At 44.4% G+C, this 16,242-nt stretch overlaps 1 protein-coding gene across 1 annotated transcript in view; it reads right to left on the reverse strand.

Annotated features, from left to right (window-relative positions):
* Window positions 1-16,242, reverse strand: part of EPHA1 (EPH receptor A1) — a 66,847-nt gene that overhangs the window by 38,930 nt on the left and 11,675 nt on the right. Inside the window, exon 2 of the mRNA XM_038391572.2 lies at window positions 15,412-15,479. Within this exon, the coding sequence (XP_038247500.1) occupies window positions 15,412-15,479 (68 nt within the window). The remainder of the gene's footprint in view (window positions 1-15,411; window positions 15,480-16,242) is intronic.

Below are 16,242 nucleotides of genomic sequence, written 5' to 3' on the forward strand. Positions count from 1 at the left end.
TGTCAATTGGAGAAAATATATTTTAAACCACAAGAAACTAGTTGAAAGGTGAAAGCTGAGCCTATGTAATAATGCTAAGTCATGCAAATTTGAAAATTAAGAGAAGGGCTAGAGACCAAGTTATTTGTGAAATAACTGATAACCAGGTCAAAACAAAGTTTTTGTGAAAAACTGACTGTGAAAAATAATAGGGTAGTTGCAGGGCTAGTGAGAAGTTGTGCTTCCCAAATGGAAGCATTAATAAGTAGCAAAACAACTGAAGTGCATTTAATTAAAGATTTATACAAAGGCATAAAGACAGAACACAAGGATAAACAGCAGTGTGTAGCAAGTGTGGAAGCAATTGCAATACCACACATAGATATCTAGAACAAGGAATATAGTGTCAAGCATGCAATAAAAGCAAGTATTGTGCAAGTGTCACTCACAACAGACTGCAAATAAATACAGTAGCCAAATATATCCATGAACATTGACCTGGATGATGCAAGCACAGTTGAGTGTCTTAATATATTTACAAAAAAAAATCTGTAAGTGTGGAATTTTAGGGTAGACACTGGAGTTGATTTGCAATGTAATCATAGCAAACATATATAAAAAGACTAGTGATTATTCAATGCTGAAGTTGAAAATGTCATGAACACAAAAGAAGCCCATGTGGCAAAATTACATTGGCATATCAATAGGCACAGATACCACTCTGTTTGAAATAGCCGAACAAGAAGAACTGAAAGTCCCCCATGTGCTTGGACTGAAGAGCAGACTGAAAATGCAGCTAATCAGCAGGTATATAACTTGTCTACAGGAAGCAGAATGTGAATGAATAATGAAACACATGAGACTTCTCATCACTCTTGATCCAAAATTGATGTAAATCTATTTCTGTTAAAGAAAAAGATTACTGTAGTTTTTAAAATTGTGTTATTCGACAACACACCAAGTAGCAGGATAATAAATGTGTTGTAAATCAGTTTGCTTACTTTTAGGATTCCAGATGAATTCATAACAGATATCTTGAAGTATGTCAGTTAAAGTATCCCATGCTAATCTGTACAGTTTAGTATGTTAGGAGAAAAGTCAAGACAAGTAATAAAGGAGTTGATTTAAAGAGTCCTGATGAATTCAAGGGATCTGTCTTTAGCATTGTGAGAATATCACAACAGACGTCACAATGCTTTACTGGATTCACTAGCTCAGAGACTCATAGACATGACAAAATATTTCAAAACCCTCTGATAAACTCCTTGAGAAAAGACAATTAACTCTGAAATAGTTATAAGAGCTATAGGCCCCATCTTGACAGGCCCAGAAAGTTCTGTTTTTCAATCATGTTTGCTTAAAATGGGTTCTTAACAGTCATTAAGATGCAGACTAACACACATACATTTTAGCCTGTGACTTAGCCCTCGCCTAGACTAGGATTTAAGGTTTGACAACATGCTAGCTACCACACACACCCTTTAGAAGTCTATTGTAGAGAAGGAGTACTTGTGGCACCTTGGTGGCACCTTGGTGCCACAAGTGCTCCTTTTCTTTTTGCGGATAAAGACTAACACGGCTGTTACTCTGAAACCTGTCATTATTGTAGAGAAGACACTGCCCATGTAAATTAAAGCTTAGCTTGCCCACTAAGCTTTAAACATGAGTTTTGCATGTGTTAAAGGAAACAATGTCTACACGAGATATTTTTAAATGTGTTAGTTAGCAAGTTAGCTAGCACATGCTAACATCACACCTTGAAGTCTAGACAAGGCCTTTTCAAGTACTGAGTGCTTTTCAATCACATTAAGCAACTTGACTGAAGAAAAAAAAACACACCTTTTTGCCCATTGTGGTCAAAACTCAATAATTGAAAAAGGTACAGTTCTGTCCCCACAGACAATCTCCTCTCTAAACCCAGTGACCGTATCCACAAAGTAAACTGAAAATTCCTCCCAGCGAGAAATGCTTGCTGCCTCTATAGCTAAGCAGACAGAAGACGACTTGAAAGCTCCAGGTTATCCACCACTGATGAGACCTTTGCAGATTTGTGGGTGGAGGCAATGAATCGTTTCTTTGCTCCTGTATAGATGTTAGCTTTCAAACATTCTTTATGTCACAAGTCAACTTAATTTGGGCCATAGCTTCACCACAAGGTACTCTAGCCATCACCCCTCCCGAGTCACTTGTGGCAGCCCATTCTCCTATCAAAATTACCTCAGAGGACAGAAGAGGGTGAGAGGTCTTTTTATGTGTCATTGTGTCAACAGCCAAAGACACAAAATTATGCTCCGACCAGGCCATCAAAAAAGTGGTCTGTCAGAATTCATCCTCAAAGTCATCCAAAAGCAACCCGGTTTCATTAGCTTCTGAGGTAAGATCCGTATAATAGGTTCCATCACTTCAGTGGGAGACGTGAGCCTTTGACCATGAAAGAGAGGGTAATAGCTAGTCCATGACAAGAGTATAACTCTCCTCCTCTCCTATCACGTATGTCTAGCTATATGCCCCAAGTCAGTAACATCCAAGATGGCCATGCGGTCTTGAGCTAATCCAGAACAATCACCAGGATGGATATTCACGTCACCCAGAATAAACAGTCTCAGCAACTCCTAAAACCACTGCCAGAGGAAACTCAAATCATCTCAAGCAGAGACTGTGAACATGTGTGGCGTGGCCAATACACCAACACTGTCCCCATCCTAACTCCAACCCTATTTCTTACACACAAGCTAAGCACATTCACACAAATCCAGTTTGGAATGGGAGATCCTGCATTTGAGAACAGCAATAACCACCAAATCCTGATCTTCCTTCCAGTCCTTTAGCTATTAATCAAGCTGCTTAAGCTATTCATTGTTAACCTAGCCATTTTTATTCATGAATTTTATGAACTGATCCTGATTTGCTTGGAATATGTTTGATATTTCCAATTTTTTGGATGAATAGCTTTCAAACTGAATTGTTCATGAACTGTTCGTTTCAACAACATAAAAACAGCCATACTGAGTCACATGAACGGTCCATATAGCCCAGTATCCTGTTTTCCAACAGTGGCCAATGCCAGATGCTTCAGAGAGAATGAACAAAACAGGCAATCATCAAGTGATCCATCCCCTGTCATCCGATTCCAGCTTCTAGCAATCAGAGGCTAGGGACACCTAGAGCATGAGGTTGCATCCCTGACCATCTTGGCTAATAGTCATTGATGGACCTGTCCTACATGAACTTGTTTAATTCTATTTTGAATCTTGCTATGATTTTGGCCTTCACAACATCCTTTGTCAACAAGTTCCACAGGTTAACTGTGCGTTGTGTGAAGAATTACTTCCTTTTGCTTATTTTAAACCAGCTGCCTATTAATTTAATTGGGTGACCCCTGGTTTTTGTGTTAGGTGAAAATATAAATAACACTTCCTTATTCACTTTCTCCACACCATTCATGATTTTATAGACCTCTGTCCTATCCCCTCTGAGTTATCTCTTTTCCAAACTGAAAAGTCCCAGTTTTGTAATCTCTGCTCATACAGAAGCTGTTCCATATCCTTAATCATTTTTTGTTGCCCTTCTCTGTATCTTTTCCAATTTTAATACATCTTTTTTAAGATGGGGTGACCAGAACTGCACACAGTATTCAAGGTATGGGCATACCATGGATGTATATAGTGGCATTATGATATTTTCTGTCTTATTTTCTACTCCTTTCTTAATGGTTCTAACATTCTGTTAGTTTTTTTGACTGCTGCTGCAGATTGAGAAGATGTTTTCAGAGAACTATCCAAAATAACTCCAAGATCTCTTTCTTGAGTGGCAACAGCTAATTCAGAGCCCATCATTTTGTATGTATAATTGGGATTATGTTTTCTAATGTGTATCCTTTTGCATATATCCACATTGAATTTCATCTGCCATTTTGTTGCCCATTCACCCAATTTTGTGAGATCCCTTTTTAACTTAAACTTAACTTTCCTAAGTAATTTTGTATCATCTGAAAATTTTGCCATCTCATTGTTTATCCCTTTTTTCAGATCATTTATGAGTATGTTGAACAGTACTGGCCCCAGTACACAAACCGCTATTTACCTCTCTCCATTCTGAATATCGACCATTTATTCCTACCCCTTGTTTTCTGTCTTTTAATCAATTACTGATCCATGAGAGGACCTTCCATGTTATCCTATTACTGCTTAATTTGCTTAAGAGCCTTCGATGAGGGACCTTTCAAAGGCTTTCTGAAAGTCCAAATACATTTTATTCACTGGATCACCCTTGTCCACATGTTTGTTTATCCCCTCAAAGAATTCTAATAGATTAGTGAGGCATGATTTCCTTTCACAAAAGCTATGTTGACTCTTCGCCAACAAATTATGTTAATCTATGTGTCTGATAATTCTGTTCTTTATAATAGTTATAACCAATTTGCCAGGTACTGGAGTTAGGCTTACTGGCCTATAATTGCCAGAATTGCCTCTGGAGACTTTTTAAAATTTGGTGCCATATTAGCTATCCTCCAGTCAAGTGATACAGAAGCTGATTTAAATGATAGGCTAGATATTACAGTTAGAGGTTCTGCAATTTCACATTTGAGTTCCTTCAGAACTATTGGGCGAATACCATCTGGTCCTGGGTGACTTATTACTCTTTAATTTATCAATTTGTTCCAAAACCTTCTCTATTGACACCTCAGTCTGGGACAGTTCCTCAGATCTGATACCTAAAAAGAATAGCTCAAGTATGGGAATCTCCCTCACGTTCTCAGCCATGAAGACTGATGCAAAGAATTCATCTAGTTTCTTCACAACAGCCTTGTCTTCCTTGAGTGTTTCTTTAGCACCTCGATCATCCAGTGGTCCCACTGATTGATTGGCAGGCTTCTTGCTTCTGATATACTTAAAAAAAATTATGCTGTTAGTTTTTGAGTCTTTGGCTAGTTGCTCTTCAGATTCTTTTTTGGCCTGCCGAATTAAACTTTTACACTTGACTTGCCAAAGTTTATGCACCATTCTATTTTCCTCAGTAGGATTTAACTTCCAATTTTTAAAGGATGCCTTTGCCCATTGTTTTTGTGCTTGTGGCAACTTTTCATCTATTCACATTACAGTTACTGAGAAATAACAGCACAATGATCAAGCAAATCCCTGCAATCTTGTTGGTAGAAAACCAATACAGGTCAGAGATCAGGGAGTTCCATAAATGAAAATTAATCAAACAGTCATGGAGCAGTATCCATAGAATACCCTCTCTCAGCAATGCTCTTTCAAAATAGTCTCTCACCTCTCCTATTTCACTAGGCCTCTATTAGTAACACCAGTACAACCATGGAAGTCTTTTCAATGCACATTGCAGTTAAGTCACTATCATTCTCTGCAGTTCTGTACAGGCCATTTTGTAAGCAGGCAGGCTAAAAAGACCGTTTGTGTTTGTTGACTGTTCTGTAAAAGTCTCCATAAAACCCATCCGGCAACCTGGATCTCTCAGTGGTCTAAGAATATTTGCTGCCCAATATGTACAGATGAACCTAGTATTGCCAAGCCCATCTGTTCAAGAATCATGAGATTTCAAAATATATGGGCTCTTCTCTTTGCCTGTGATTTCTGAGCCTTTGGGGTACAAGTGGATCACATTCTTAAGCATTTCTCTGCAACCACAAGGGCTAGAAACTTTTTTAAAATGGAAGGTGAGATATTCATGCAATCTCTTGATGCAAGCAGCTGGGGCATTGGGAAACTCCCACCCCCTTCCACCAAATATTGTGACGTGGCAAAACCTATTCAAAAAATAACTTTGCCACTAACAGACAGAGTTTGTTCTCTCTACCCCACTCCATCTTCCAAATCCCCTTACCCAATCACTTTAACCGGCACTCCTCACTCCCTGCTGCCTGATCCTAGGCTTTTTTTTCAACACCTCCTCTTCAGAGTCCAAGAGTCCAAAAGTGGGGTTTATATTGCTACCAATCTACTGGAGTGGAACATTTGGATTCCATACTCCCCATTAGCCAACTGGGAATATTGGATTAGTCAAATCCACATGGCAAGGCAGGCAGAAAGACTGAGAAGTGTTACTGGCATAACTATTTTGGTTAGAGGCATGATTTTTTTTTTAAACAAAATAGTAATACTGGTAAAAGTCCTATTGTGGATGCAGTTTTGCTATCTTATTCTGCTTCTTAAATTGGAATAAGTTATACTGATACAAGCACATTTATACGGATATAACTGTGATCACACTGATGGGGGGCAGGGGTGGGGACAGGGGATTGCATAGGAATTGTCATGCCCTGTAATTGCATTCAAAGCTCCCAAGAAACATAGAGAAGGGACATTTTTTAGTTGCTGCAGCTACAATACAAAGACAAAAAGAAAAGGAGTACTTGTGGCACCTTAGAGACTAACAAATTTATTAGAGCATAAGCTTTCGTGAGCTACAGCTCACTTCATCGGATGCATTTGGTGGAAAAAACAGAGGAGAAATTTATATACACACACACAGAGAACATGAAACAATGGGTTTATCATACACACTGTAAGGAGAGTGATCACTTAAGATAAGCCATCACCAACAGCAGGGGGGGGGAAGGAGGAAAAAATTTCATGGTGACAAGCAGGTAGGCTAATTCCAGCAGTTAACAAGAATATCAGAGGAACAGTGGGGGGTGGGGTGGGAGGGAGAAATACCATGGGGAAATAATCACAGGTTTCAGAGTAGCAGCCGTGTTAGTCTGTATTCGCAAAAAGAAAAGGAGTACTTGTGGCACCTTAGAGACTAACAAATTTATTAGAGCATAAGCTTTCGTGAGCTACAGCTCACTTCACTGCATCCGATGAAGTGAGCTGTAGCTCACGAAAGCTTATGCTCTAATAAATTTGTTAGTCTCTAAGGTGCCACAAGTACTCCTTTTCTTCATGGGGAAATAGTTTTACTTTGTGTAATGACTCATCCATTCCCAGTCTCTATTCAAGCCTAAGTTAATTGTATCCAGTTTGCAAATTAATTCCAATTCAGCAGTCTCTCGTTGGAGTCTGTTTTTGAAGCTTTTTTGTTGAAGTATAGCCACTCTTAGGTCTGTGATCGAGTGACCAGAGAGATTGAAGTGTTCTCCAACTGGTTTTTGAATGTTATAATTCTTGACGTCTGATTTGTGTCCATTCATTCTTTTACGTAGAGACTGTCCAGTTTGGCCAATGTACATGGCAGAGGGGCATTGCTGGCACATGATGGCATATATCACATTGGTAGATGCGCAGGTGAACGAGCCTCTGATAGTGTGGCTGATGTGATTAGGCCCTATGATGGTATCCCCTGAATAGATATGTGGACAGAGTTGGCAACGGGCTTTGTTGCAAGGATAGGTTCCTGGGTTAGTGGTTCTGTTGTGTGGTGTGTGGTTGCTGGTGAGTATTTGCTTCAGATTGGGGGGCTGTCTGTAAGCAAGGACTGGTCTGTCTCCCAAGATCTGAGAGAGCGATGGCTCGTCCTTCAGGATAGGTTGTAGATCCTTGATGATGCGTTGGAGGGGTTTTAGTTGGGGGCTGAAGGTGATGGCTAGTGGCGTTCTGTTGTTTTCTTTGTTGGGCCTGTCCTGTAGTAGGTGACTTCTGGGTACTCTTCTGGCTCTGTCAATCTGTTTCTTCACTTCAGCAGGTGGGTACTGTAGTTGTAGGAATGCATGATAGAGATCTTGTAGGTGTTTGTCTCTGTCTGAGGGGTTGGAGCAAATGCGGTTATATCGTAGCGCTTGGCTGTAGACAATGGATCGAGTGGTATGATCTGGATGAAAGCTAGAGGCATGTAGGTAGGAATAGCGGTCAGTAGGTTTCCGATATAGGGTGGTGTTTATTGTGGAAAAGCAGCATCGCTTACCCCATAACCTCAGCCATGCAGAACACAGTGCCATCCACAGCCTCAGAAACAACTCTGACATCATAATCAAAAAGGCTGACAAAGGAGGTGCTGTCGTCATCATGAATAGGTCAGAGTATGAACAAGAGGCTACTAGGCAGCTCTCCAACACCACTTTCTACAAGCCATTACCCTCTGATCCCACTGAGAGTTACCAAAAGAAACTACAGCATTTGCTCAAGAAACTCCCTGAAAAAGCACAAGAACAAATCCGCACAGACACACCCCTGGAGCCAGGACCTGGGGTATTCTATCTGCTACCCAAGATCCATAAACCTGGAAATCCTGGACGCCCCATCATCTCAGGCATTGGCACCCTGACAGCAGGATTGTCTGGCTATGTAGACTCCCTCCTCAGGCCCTTCGTTACCAGCACTCCCAGCTATCTTCGAGACACCACCGATTTCCTGAGGAAACTACAGTCCATTGGTGATCTTCCTAAAAACACCATCCTAGCCACTATGGATGTAGAAGCCCTCTACACCAACATTCCACACAAAGATGGACTACAAGCCGTCAGGAACAGTATCCCCGATACTGTCACGGCTAACCTGGTGGCAGAACTTTGTGACTTTGTCCTGACCCATAACTATTTCACATTTGGTGACAATGTATACCTTCAAATCAGCGGCACTGCGACGGGTACCCGCATGGCCCCACAGTATGCCAACATTTTTATGGCTGACTTAGAACAACGCTTCCTCAGCTCTCGTTCCCTAATGCCCCTACTCTACTTGCGCTACATTGATGACATCTTCATCATCTGGACCCATGGAAAAGAAGCTCTTGAGGAATTCCACCATGATTTCAACAATTTCCATCCCACCATCAACCTCAGCCTGGACCAGTCCACACAAGAGATCCACTTCCTGGACACTACGGTGCTAATAAGCGATGGTCACATAAACACCACCCTATATCGGAAACCTACTGACCGCTATTCCTACCTACATGCCTCTAGCTTTCATCCAGATCATACCACTCGATCCATTGTCTACAGCCAAGCGCTACGATATAACCGCATTTGCTCCAACCCCTCAGACAGAGACAAACACCTACAAGATCTCTATCATGCATTCCTACAACTACAGTACCCACCTGCTGAAGTGAAGAAACAGATTGACAGAGCCAGAAGAGTACCCAGAAGTCACCTACTACAGGACAGGCCCAACAAAGAAAACAACAGAACGCCACTAGCCATCACCTTCAGCCCCCAACTAAAACCCCTCCAACGCATCATCAAGGATCTAAAACCTATCCTGAAGGACGAGCTATCGCTCTCTCAGATCTTGGGAGACAGACCAGTCCTTGCTTACAGACAGCCCCCCAATCTGAAGCAAATACTCACCAGCAACCACACACCACACAACAGAACCACTAACCCAGGAACCTATCCTTGCAACAAAGCCCGTTGCCAACTCTGTCCACATATCTATTCAGGGGATACCATCATAGGGCCTAATCACATCAGCCACACTATCAGAGGCTCGTTCACCTGCGCATCTACCAATGTGATATATGCCATCATGTGCCAGCAATGCCCCTCTGCCATGTACATTGGCCAAACTGGACAGTCTCTACGTAAAAGAATGAATGGACACAAATCAGACGTCAAGAATTATAACATTCAAAAACCAGCTGGAGAACACTTCAATCTCTCTGGTCACTCGATCACAGACCTAAGAGTGGCTATACTTCAACAAAAAAGCTTCAAAAACAGACTCCAACGAGAGACTGCTGAATTGGAATTAATTTGCAAACTGGATACAATTAACTTAGGCTTGAATAGAGACTGGGAATGGATGAGTCATTACACAAAGTAAAACTATTTCCCCATGGTATTTCTCCCTCCCACCCCACCCCCCACTGTTCCTCTGATATTCTTGTTAACTGCTGGAATTAGCCTACCTGCTTGTCACCATGAAAGGTTTTCCTCCTTCCCCCCCCTGCTGTTGGTGATGGCTTATCTTAAGTGATCACTCTCCTTACAGTGTGTATGATAAACCCATTGTTTCATGTTCTCTGTGTGTGTGTATATAAATCTCTCCTCTGTTTTTTCCACCAAATGCATCCGATGAAGTGAGCTGTAGCTCACGATAGCTTATGCTCTAATAAATTTGTTAGTCTCTAAGGTGCCACAAGTACTCCTTTTCTTTTTGCGAATACAGACTAACATGGCTGCTACTCTGAAATACAAAGACAGGCTCTTTGGATAGGCATTGCCAAAGTTGGCTATCCAGGTTTATCCTATGCAGATGAAGATATTATCTTGGTGCCAACTAGTGACACCCTTCCTGTGGTAATGGTATGTGGCTATGAAGCACTTCATTTTATGCATAATGCATCTTTAACTTTCTGAAGGAATCTGCTATTTTGTTTCAGTTCAGATGCCAGACATTACAGAGAAGACAAAAAACCATGTCGTCTTTTCATAGAGTCTTTATTTTTGTTCTCTTATTTTGGTGGAGGGTTGGGGTTCCCCTGATCCAAAACAAAAGTAATTTTACAGAGCGTACACAACAGATAAGAGCAGAAGAAAACCAAACACTCAGTGAGATATGTAAATGCCAGGTCAGAGTTTGTAGTGCCGGCAACTAGAAAAGTCATATTATGATTTGTAATAATAATAGATCTCAAAGCACTTTAAAAATGAGGCCAGTATCCTTATTCCCATTTTACAGATAGGGAAACTGAGGCACGGAGACATGATTTTCCCAAGGTCACCCAGCAGGTCAGTAGCACAGGCAGAACTAGAACCCAGGTTTCTGAATTCTAGTGTAAGGCTCTATCCCAGGGGTGGGCAAACTTTTTGGCCCGAAGGCCACATCAGGGTGCAAAACTGTTTGGAGGGCTGGGTAGGAAAGGCTGTACCCCCCAAACATCCTGGTCCCAGTGCCCTACCTACCCCCACCCACTGACTGCCCCCCTCAGAACCTCTGACCCATCCAACCCCCCTCTGGCTCCTTGTCCCCTGACCGCCCCCCAGGACCCCATCCCCATCCAACCCACCACGCTCCCTGTCCACTGACTGCCTCGACACCTATCCACACCTCTGCCTTCTAACAGGCCCCCCAGGACTCCCATGCCCTATCCAACCCCCGTTGTTCCCCGACCCCTGACAGTCCTACCTCAGAACCTCTGTCCCATCCAACCACCCCCTGCTCGCTGTCCTCTGACTGCCCCCCTGGGATCCCCTACCCAACCCCTTTTCTGCCGCGCTTGCCGTCGCTGCTGTCCCCTAAACATGACGCTCAGATCAGCAGAAGTTCGCAGCCCTGTTGCCTGGACGGAGCCAGCCGCACTACTTGTGCGGTGGCATAACTGCAGGGGAGGGGGGACAATGGGGGAGGGACCCGGGACTAGTCTCCTCGGCCAGGAGCTCAAGAGCTGGGCAGGATGGTTCTGTGGGCTGGATGTGGCCTGCGGGCCGTAGTTTGCCCACCTCTGCTCTATCCACTAGACCAGTGGTCACCAACCAGTCAATCACGATTGACTGGTCGATCCTAGAGGAACCAACTAGGGGCAGAGCTCTTCTTGACCAGGTGCTCACAAACCAGGAAGAATTAATAGGGGAAGCAAAAGTGGATGGGAACCTGAAAGGCAGTGACCATGAGATGGTTGAGTTCAGGATCCTGACACAGGGAAGAAAGGAGAGCAGCAGAATACGGATCCTGGACTTCAGAAAAGCAGACTTTGACTCCCTCAGGGAACTGATGGGCAGGATCCCCTGGGAGAATAACATGAGGGGGAAAGGAGTCCAGGAGAGCTGGCTGTATTTTAAAGAATCCTTATGGAGGTTGCAGGAACAAATCATCACGATGTGTAGAAAGAATAGTAAATATGACAGGCGGCCAGCTTGGCTTAACAGTGAAATCCTTGCTGATCTTAAACACAAAAAAGAAGCTTACAAGAAGTGGAAGACTGGACAAATAACCAGGGAGGAATACAAAAATATTGCTCGGGCATGTAGGAGTGAAATCAGGAAGGCCAAATCACACTTGGAGTTGCAGCTAGCAAGAGATGTTAAGAGTAACAAGAAGGGTTTCTACAGATATGTTAGCAACAAGAAGAAGAAGGTCAGGAAAAGTGTGGGCCCCCTACTGAATGGGGGAGGCAACCTAGTGACAGAGGATGTGGAAAAAGCTATGTACTCAATACTTTTTTTGCCTCTGTCTTCAAGAATAAGGTCAGCTTCCAGACTACTGCATAGACAACACAGTATGGGGAGGAGGTAACTAGCCCTCTATGGAGAAAGAAGTGGTTCAGGACTATTTAGAAAAGCTCGATGAGCACAAGTCCATGGGGCCGGATGCGCTGCATCCGAGGGTGCTAAAGAAGTTGGCTGATGTAATTGCAGAGCCATTGGCCATTATCTTTGAAAACTCATGGCTATTGAGGGAGGTCCTGGATGACTGGAAAAAGGCTAATGTAGTGCCCAGCTTTAAAAAAGAGAAGGAGGAGGATCTGGGGAACTACAGGCCAATCAGCCTCACCTCAGTCCCTGGAAAAAACATGGAGAAGGTCCTCAAGGAATCCATTTTGAAGCACTTAGAAGAGAGGAAAGAGATCAGGAACAGTCAGCATGGATCCACCAAGGGGAAATCATACCTGACTAATCTAATTGCCACCTATGACGAGATAACTGGCTCTGTGGATGAGGGGAAAGCAGTGGACGTGGTGTTCCTTGACTTTAGCAAAGCTTTTGACACGGTCTCCCACAGTATTCTTGCCAACAAGTTAAAGGACTTTGGGCTGGATGAATGGACTATAAGGTGGCTAGAAAGCTGGCTAGATCGTCAGGCTCAACGGGTAGTGATCAATGGCTCCATGTCTAGTGGGCAGCCGGTATCAAGCAGAGTGCCCCAAGGGTCGGTGCTGGGGTTGGTTTTGTTCAATATCTTCATTAATGATCTGGAGGATGGCACAGATTGCACCCTCAGCAAGTTTGCAGATGACACTAAACTTGGAGGAATGGTAGAAACGCTGGAAGGTAGGGATAGGATACAGAGGGCCCTAGACAAATTAGAGGATTGGGCAAGAAGAAATCTGATGAGGTTCAACAAGGACAAGTGCAGAGTCCTGCACTTAGGATGGAAGAATCCCATGCACTGGTACAGACTAGGGACCGAGCGGCTAGGCAGCAGTTCTGCAGAAAAGGACCTAGGGGTTACAGTGGACGAGAAACTGGATATGAGTCAACAGTGTGCCCTTGTTGCCAAGAAGGCTAACAGCATTTTGGGCTGTATAAGTAGGAGCATTGCCAGCAGATCGAGGGACATGATCATTCCCCTCTATTTGGCATTGGTGAGGCCTCATCTGGAGTACTGTGTCCAGTTTTGGGCCCCACACTACAAGAAGGATGTGAAAAAATTGGAAAGCGTCCAGCAGAGGGCAACAAAAATGATTAGGGGGCTGGAGCACATGACTTATGAGGAGAGGCTGAGGGAACTGGGATTATTTAGTCTGCAGAAGAGAAGAATAAGGGGGGATTTTATAGCTGGTTTCAACTACCTGAAAGGGGGTTCCAAAGAGGATGGATCTAGACTGTTTTCAGTGGTAGCAGATGACGGAACAAGGAGTAATGGTCTCAAGTTGCAGTGGGGGAGGTTTAGGTTGGATATTAGGAAAAACTTTTTTACTAGGAGGGTGATGAAGCACTGGAATGGGTTACCTAGGCAGGTGGTGGAATCTCCTTCCTTAATGACAGGTTTCAGAGTAGCAGCCATGTTAGTCTGTATTCGCAAAAAGACAAGGAGTACTTGTGGCACCTTAGAGACTAACAAATTTATTTGAGCATAAGCTTTCGTGAGCTACAGCTCACTTCATCAGATGCATCTGATGAAGTGAGCTGTAGCTCACAAAAGCTTATGCTCAAATAAATTTGTTAGTTAGTCTCTAAGGTGCCACAAATACTCCTTTTCTTTTTGTCTCCTTCCTTAGAGGTTTTTAAGGTGATGACCTCCTGAGGTCCCTTCCAACCCTGATATTCTATGATTCTATGATCTCCCAGTTGATCATGATCTCCAACGGCGCCGCATAGCTGCTGCTAAGGCAGACTGTCTACCCTGGCCCCATGCCACTCCTGGAAGTGGCCAACATGGCTCTGTTCCTGCCCTGGTACTGCTCCTGCCTACAAGCACAACCACCGCAGCTCCCATTGGCCGGGAGAACTGCAGGGGCGGTGCTTGTAGAGAGGAGCAACTCGTGGAGCCACGTGCCTTCTGCCCCTCCCCCAGGGACCGCAGGTGCGTGTTGGCCCCTTCCAGGACTGGTGTGGGGCCAGGGTAGACAGGGTGCCTGCCTTAGCCTCGCTGCGCCCACTGCAAACCAGGGGCTGCCAGAGGTAAGTGCTGCTCAGCAGGAGGCTGCACCCAAACCCCCAGCCCTGAGCCCTCTCCTGGAACCAGATCCCCAAGCCCCACTCTGAGCCCCCTCCCAGAGCCAGCACCCCAAGCCCCCTTCTGCATCCCAACCCCCGAGTCCGGAGCCCCCTCCTGAAGCCAGCACCCCATACCCCCTTCTGTACCTCAAACCCCCTCCTACACCCCAACCCCCTGCCCCCCTCCCAGAGCCAGCACCCTGTACCCCCTCCTGCACCCCAACACTCTGCCCCAGCCTGGAGCCCCCTCCTGCACCCAAATTCCCTCCTAGAGTTTGCACCCCTCACCCCCTCCTGCACCCTAACTCATGCCCCAGGCTCAGCCCAGAGTCCCCTTCCACACTGCAAAACCCTCGGCCCCCACCCAGAGCCTGCACCCGAATCCCATAACCCAGTCGGGTGAAAGTGAGTGAGGGTGGGGGACAACGAGCAATGGGGGGTGGGGGGGAATGGAGTGAGTGGGGCGGAGCTTTGAAGGGGCGGGGCCTCAGGGAAGGCATGGGGGTAGATTCTTGGTTGCCCTTAGATTCAAAAGGTGATCTTGGGTGTAAAAAGGTTGGAGACCACTGCACTAGAACATACTGCTTCTCCATGGGGCAGTCTCTCAATTGACTGTTCACAGTCAATTAATAATCCAGTATATTCAGTTTACAACCCCTGAGAGGGAGTGAACAGAGAGTCCCACTTATTTTCAAATTGTTCCAGATTCTTCAAAATCATTAGGAAGTAGTTCTGTCATGGGTATTTCAATAGGAGTGGGAAGCGCACACTCTACTTACAACAAGGGACAGAGGAACTCAGGTGACAAGACAGGACATCAGTTTTATTCTTCCTCCTCCTGTATTTAGATTCAACATATGAATCCATTTGAAAGATTTCTTATTTAAACACCAACTGCCAATAGTCACTAAAAAGTAACAACATTATTATATTTCTTTAATAATGGGATCCATGGCACAGGGGGGTTGCAGGGTAGGACTGAGGGGCATTGGCAGAGCTGTGAGGGGAGCCCAGGACTGGAATACTAGAGGGAGCTGCATGGCAGGACTAAGGCTAAGACTAAGAGTCCCATTTTGGGATTAATCCTTTATTTCTCTCAATGGAAGACAATACTCCAGAGTTCTGCCCTTCCTTCCCAGCATAGTACTCACCCCTGTTTCTGGAGGATCCGGAAGCCAGCCCAGTTCACTCTGTGCAGTATTTGTGTCCAGGAGATTCACTGCAAGCCAGAAGGAAAGGATGAGAAACTCAACTCTCACGGTTTATGGAATAGGCATATAGAGCCTTTCCATTTTGTCACTGCTTCTTAGCACTACTGCTTTTGACTTTCCCAATTTTATTCAATGTGACTGTATCCAGGTCATTCAGCAATGTCTGCATCTCTGCCCCACAATTCATAGCCACATCATCTCTCCCCAATTCCTTCTTCTCCAACCAGGAAAAGAGCATCTTTCCCCTCCACCCGTGCAACAGCATGGCTAGAGGGAGGATAGCAATAGATCGCAGTAACACTGCAAAAAGAAAAAGAGTACCGGTGGCACCTTAGAGACTAACAAATTTATTAGAGCATAAGCTTTCGTGAGCTACAGCTCACTTCATCGGATGCATTAGCAAATGCATCCGATGAAGTGAGCTGTAGCTCACGAAAGCTTATGCTCTAATAAATTTGTTAGTCTCTAAGGTGCCACCGGTACTCCTTTTCTTTTTGCGAATACAGACTAACACGGCTGCCACTCTGAAACCAGTAACACTGCAGCTATCCAAAATTCTTTCCAATCCACAAACCTAGGCAGAAAAAAAACAAAGAGAAGCCCCTCCTGAATCCCAACAGAGCAGGCTCCCTCTCAGTGCTTCCCCACCCCTCCTAAATGGGTAACAGATACTGGCATTAATTAAAATGGAAATTCAATGCCCCAAAACTGGCATGGTAATGGAATCCTCTCCAAGAATCTCCCTTCAGAACAGGAGTAGCAAAGCCCCGA

Source organism: Dermochelys coriacea, chromosome 1, assembly GCF_009764565.3.
Source record: "Dermochelys coriacea isolate rDerCor1 chromosome 1, rDerCor1.pri.v4, whole genome shotgun sequence".
NCBI classification, from domain to species: Eukaryota; Metazoa; Chordata; order Testudines; family Dermochelyidae; genus Dermochelys; species Dermochelys coriacea.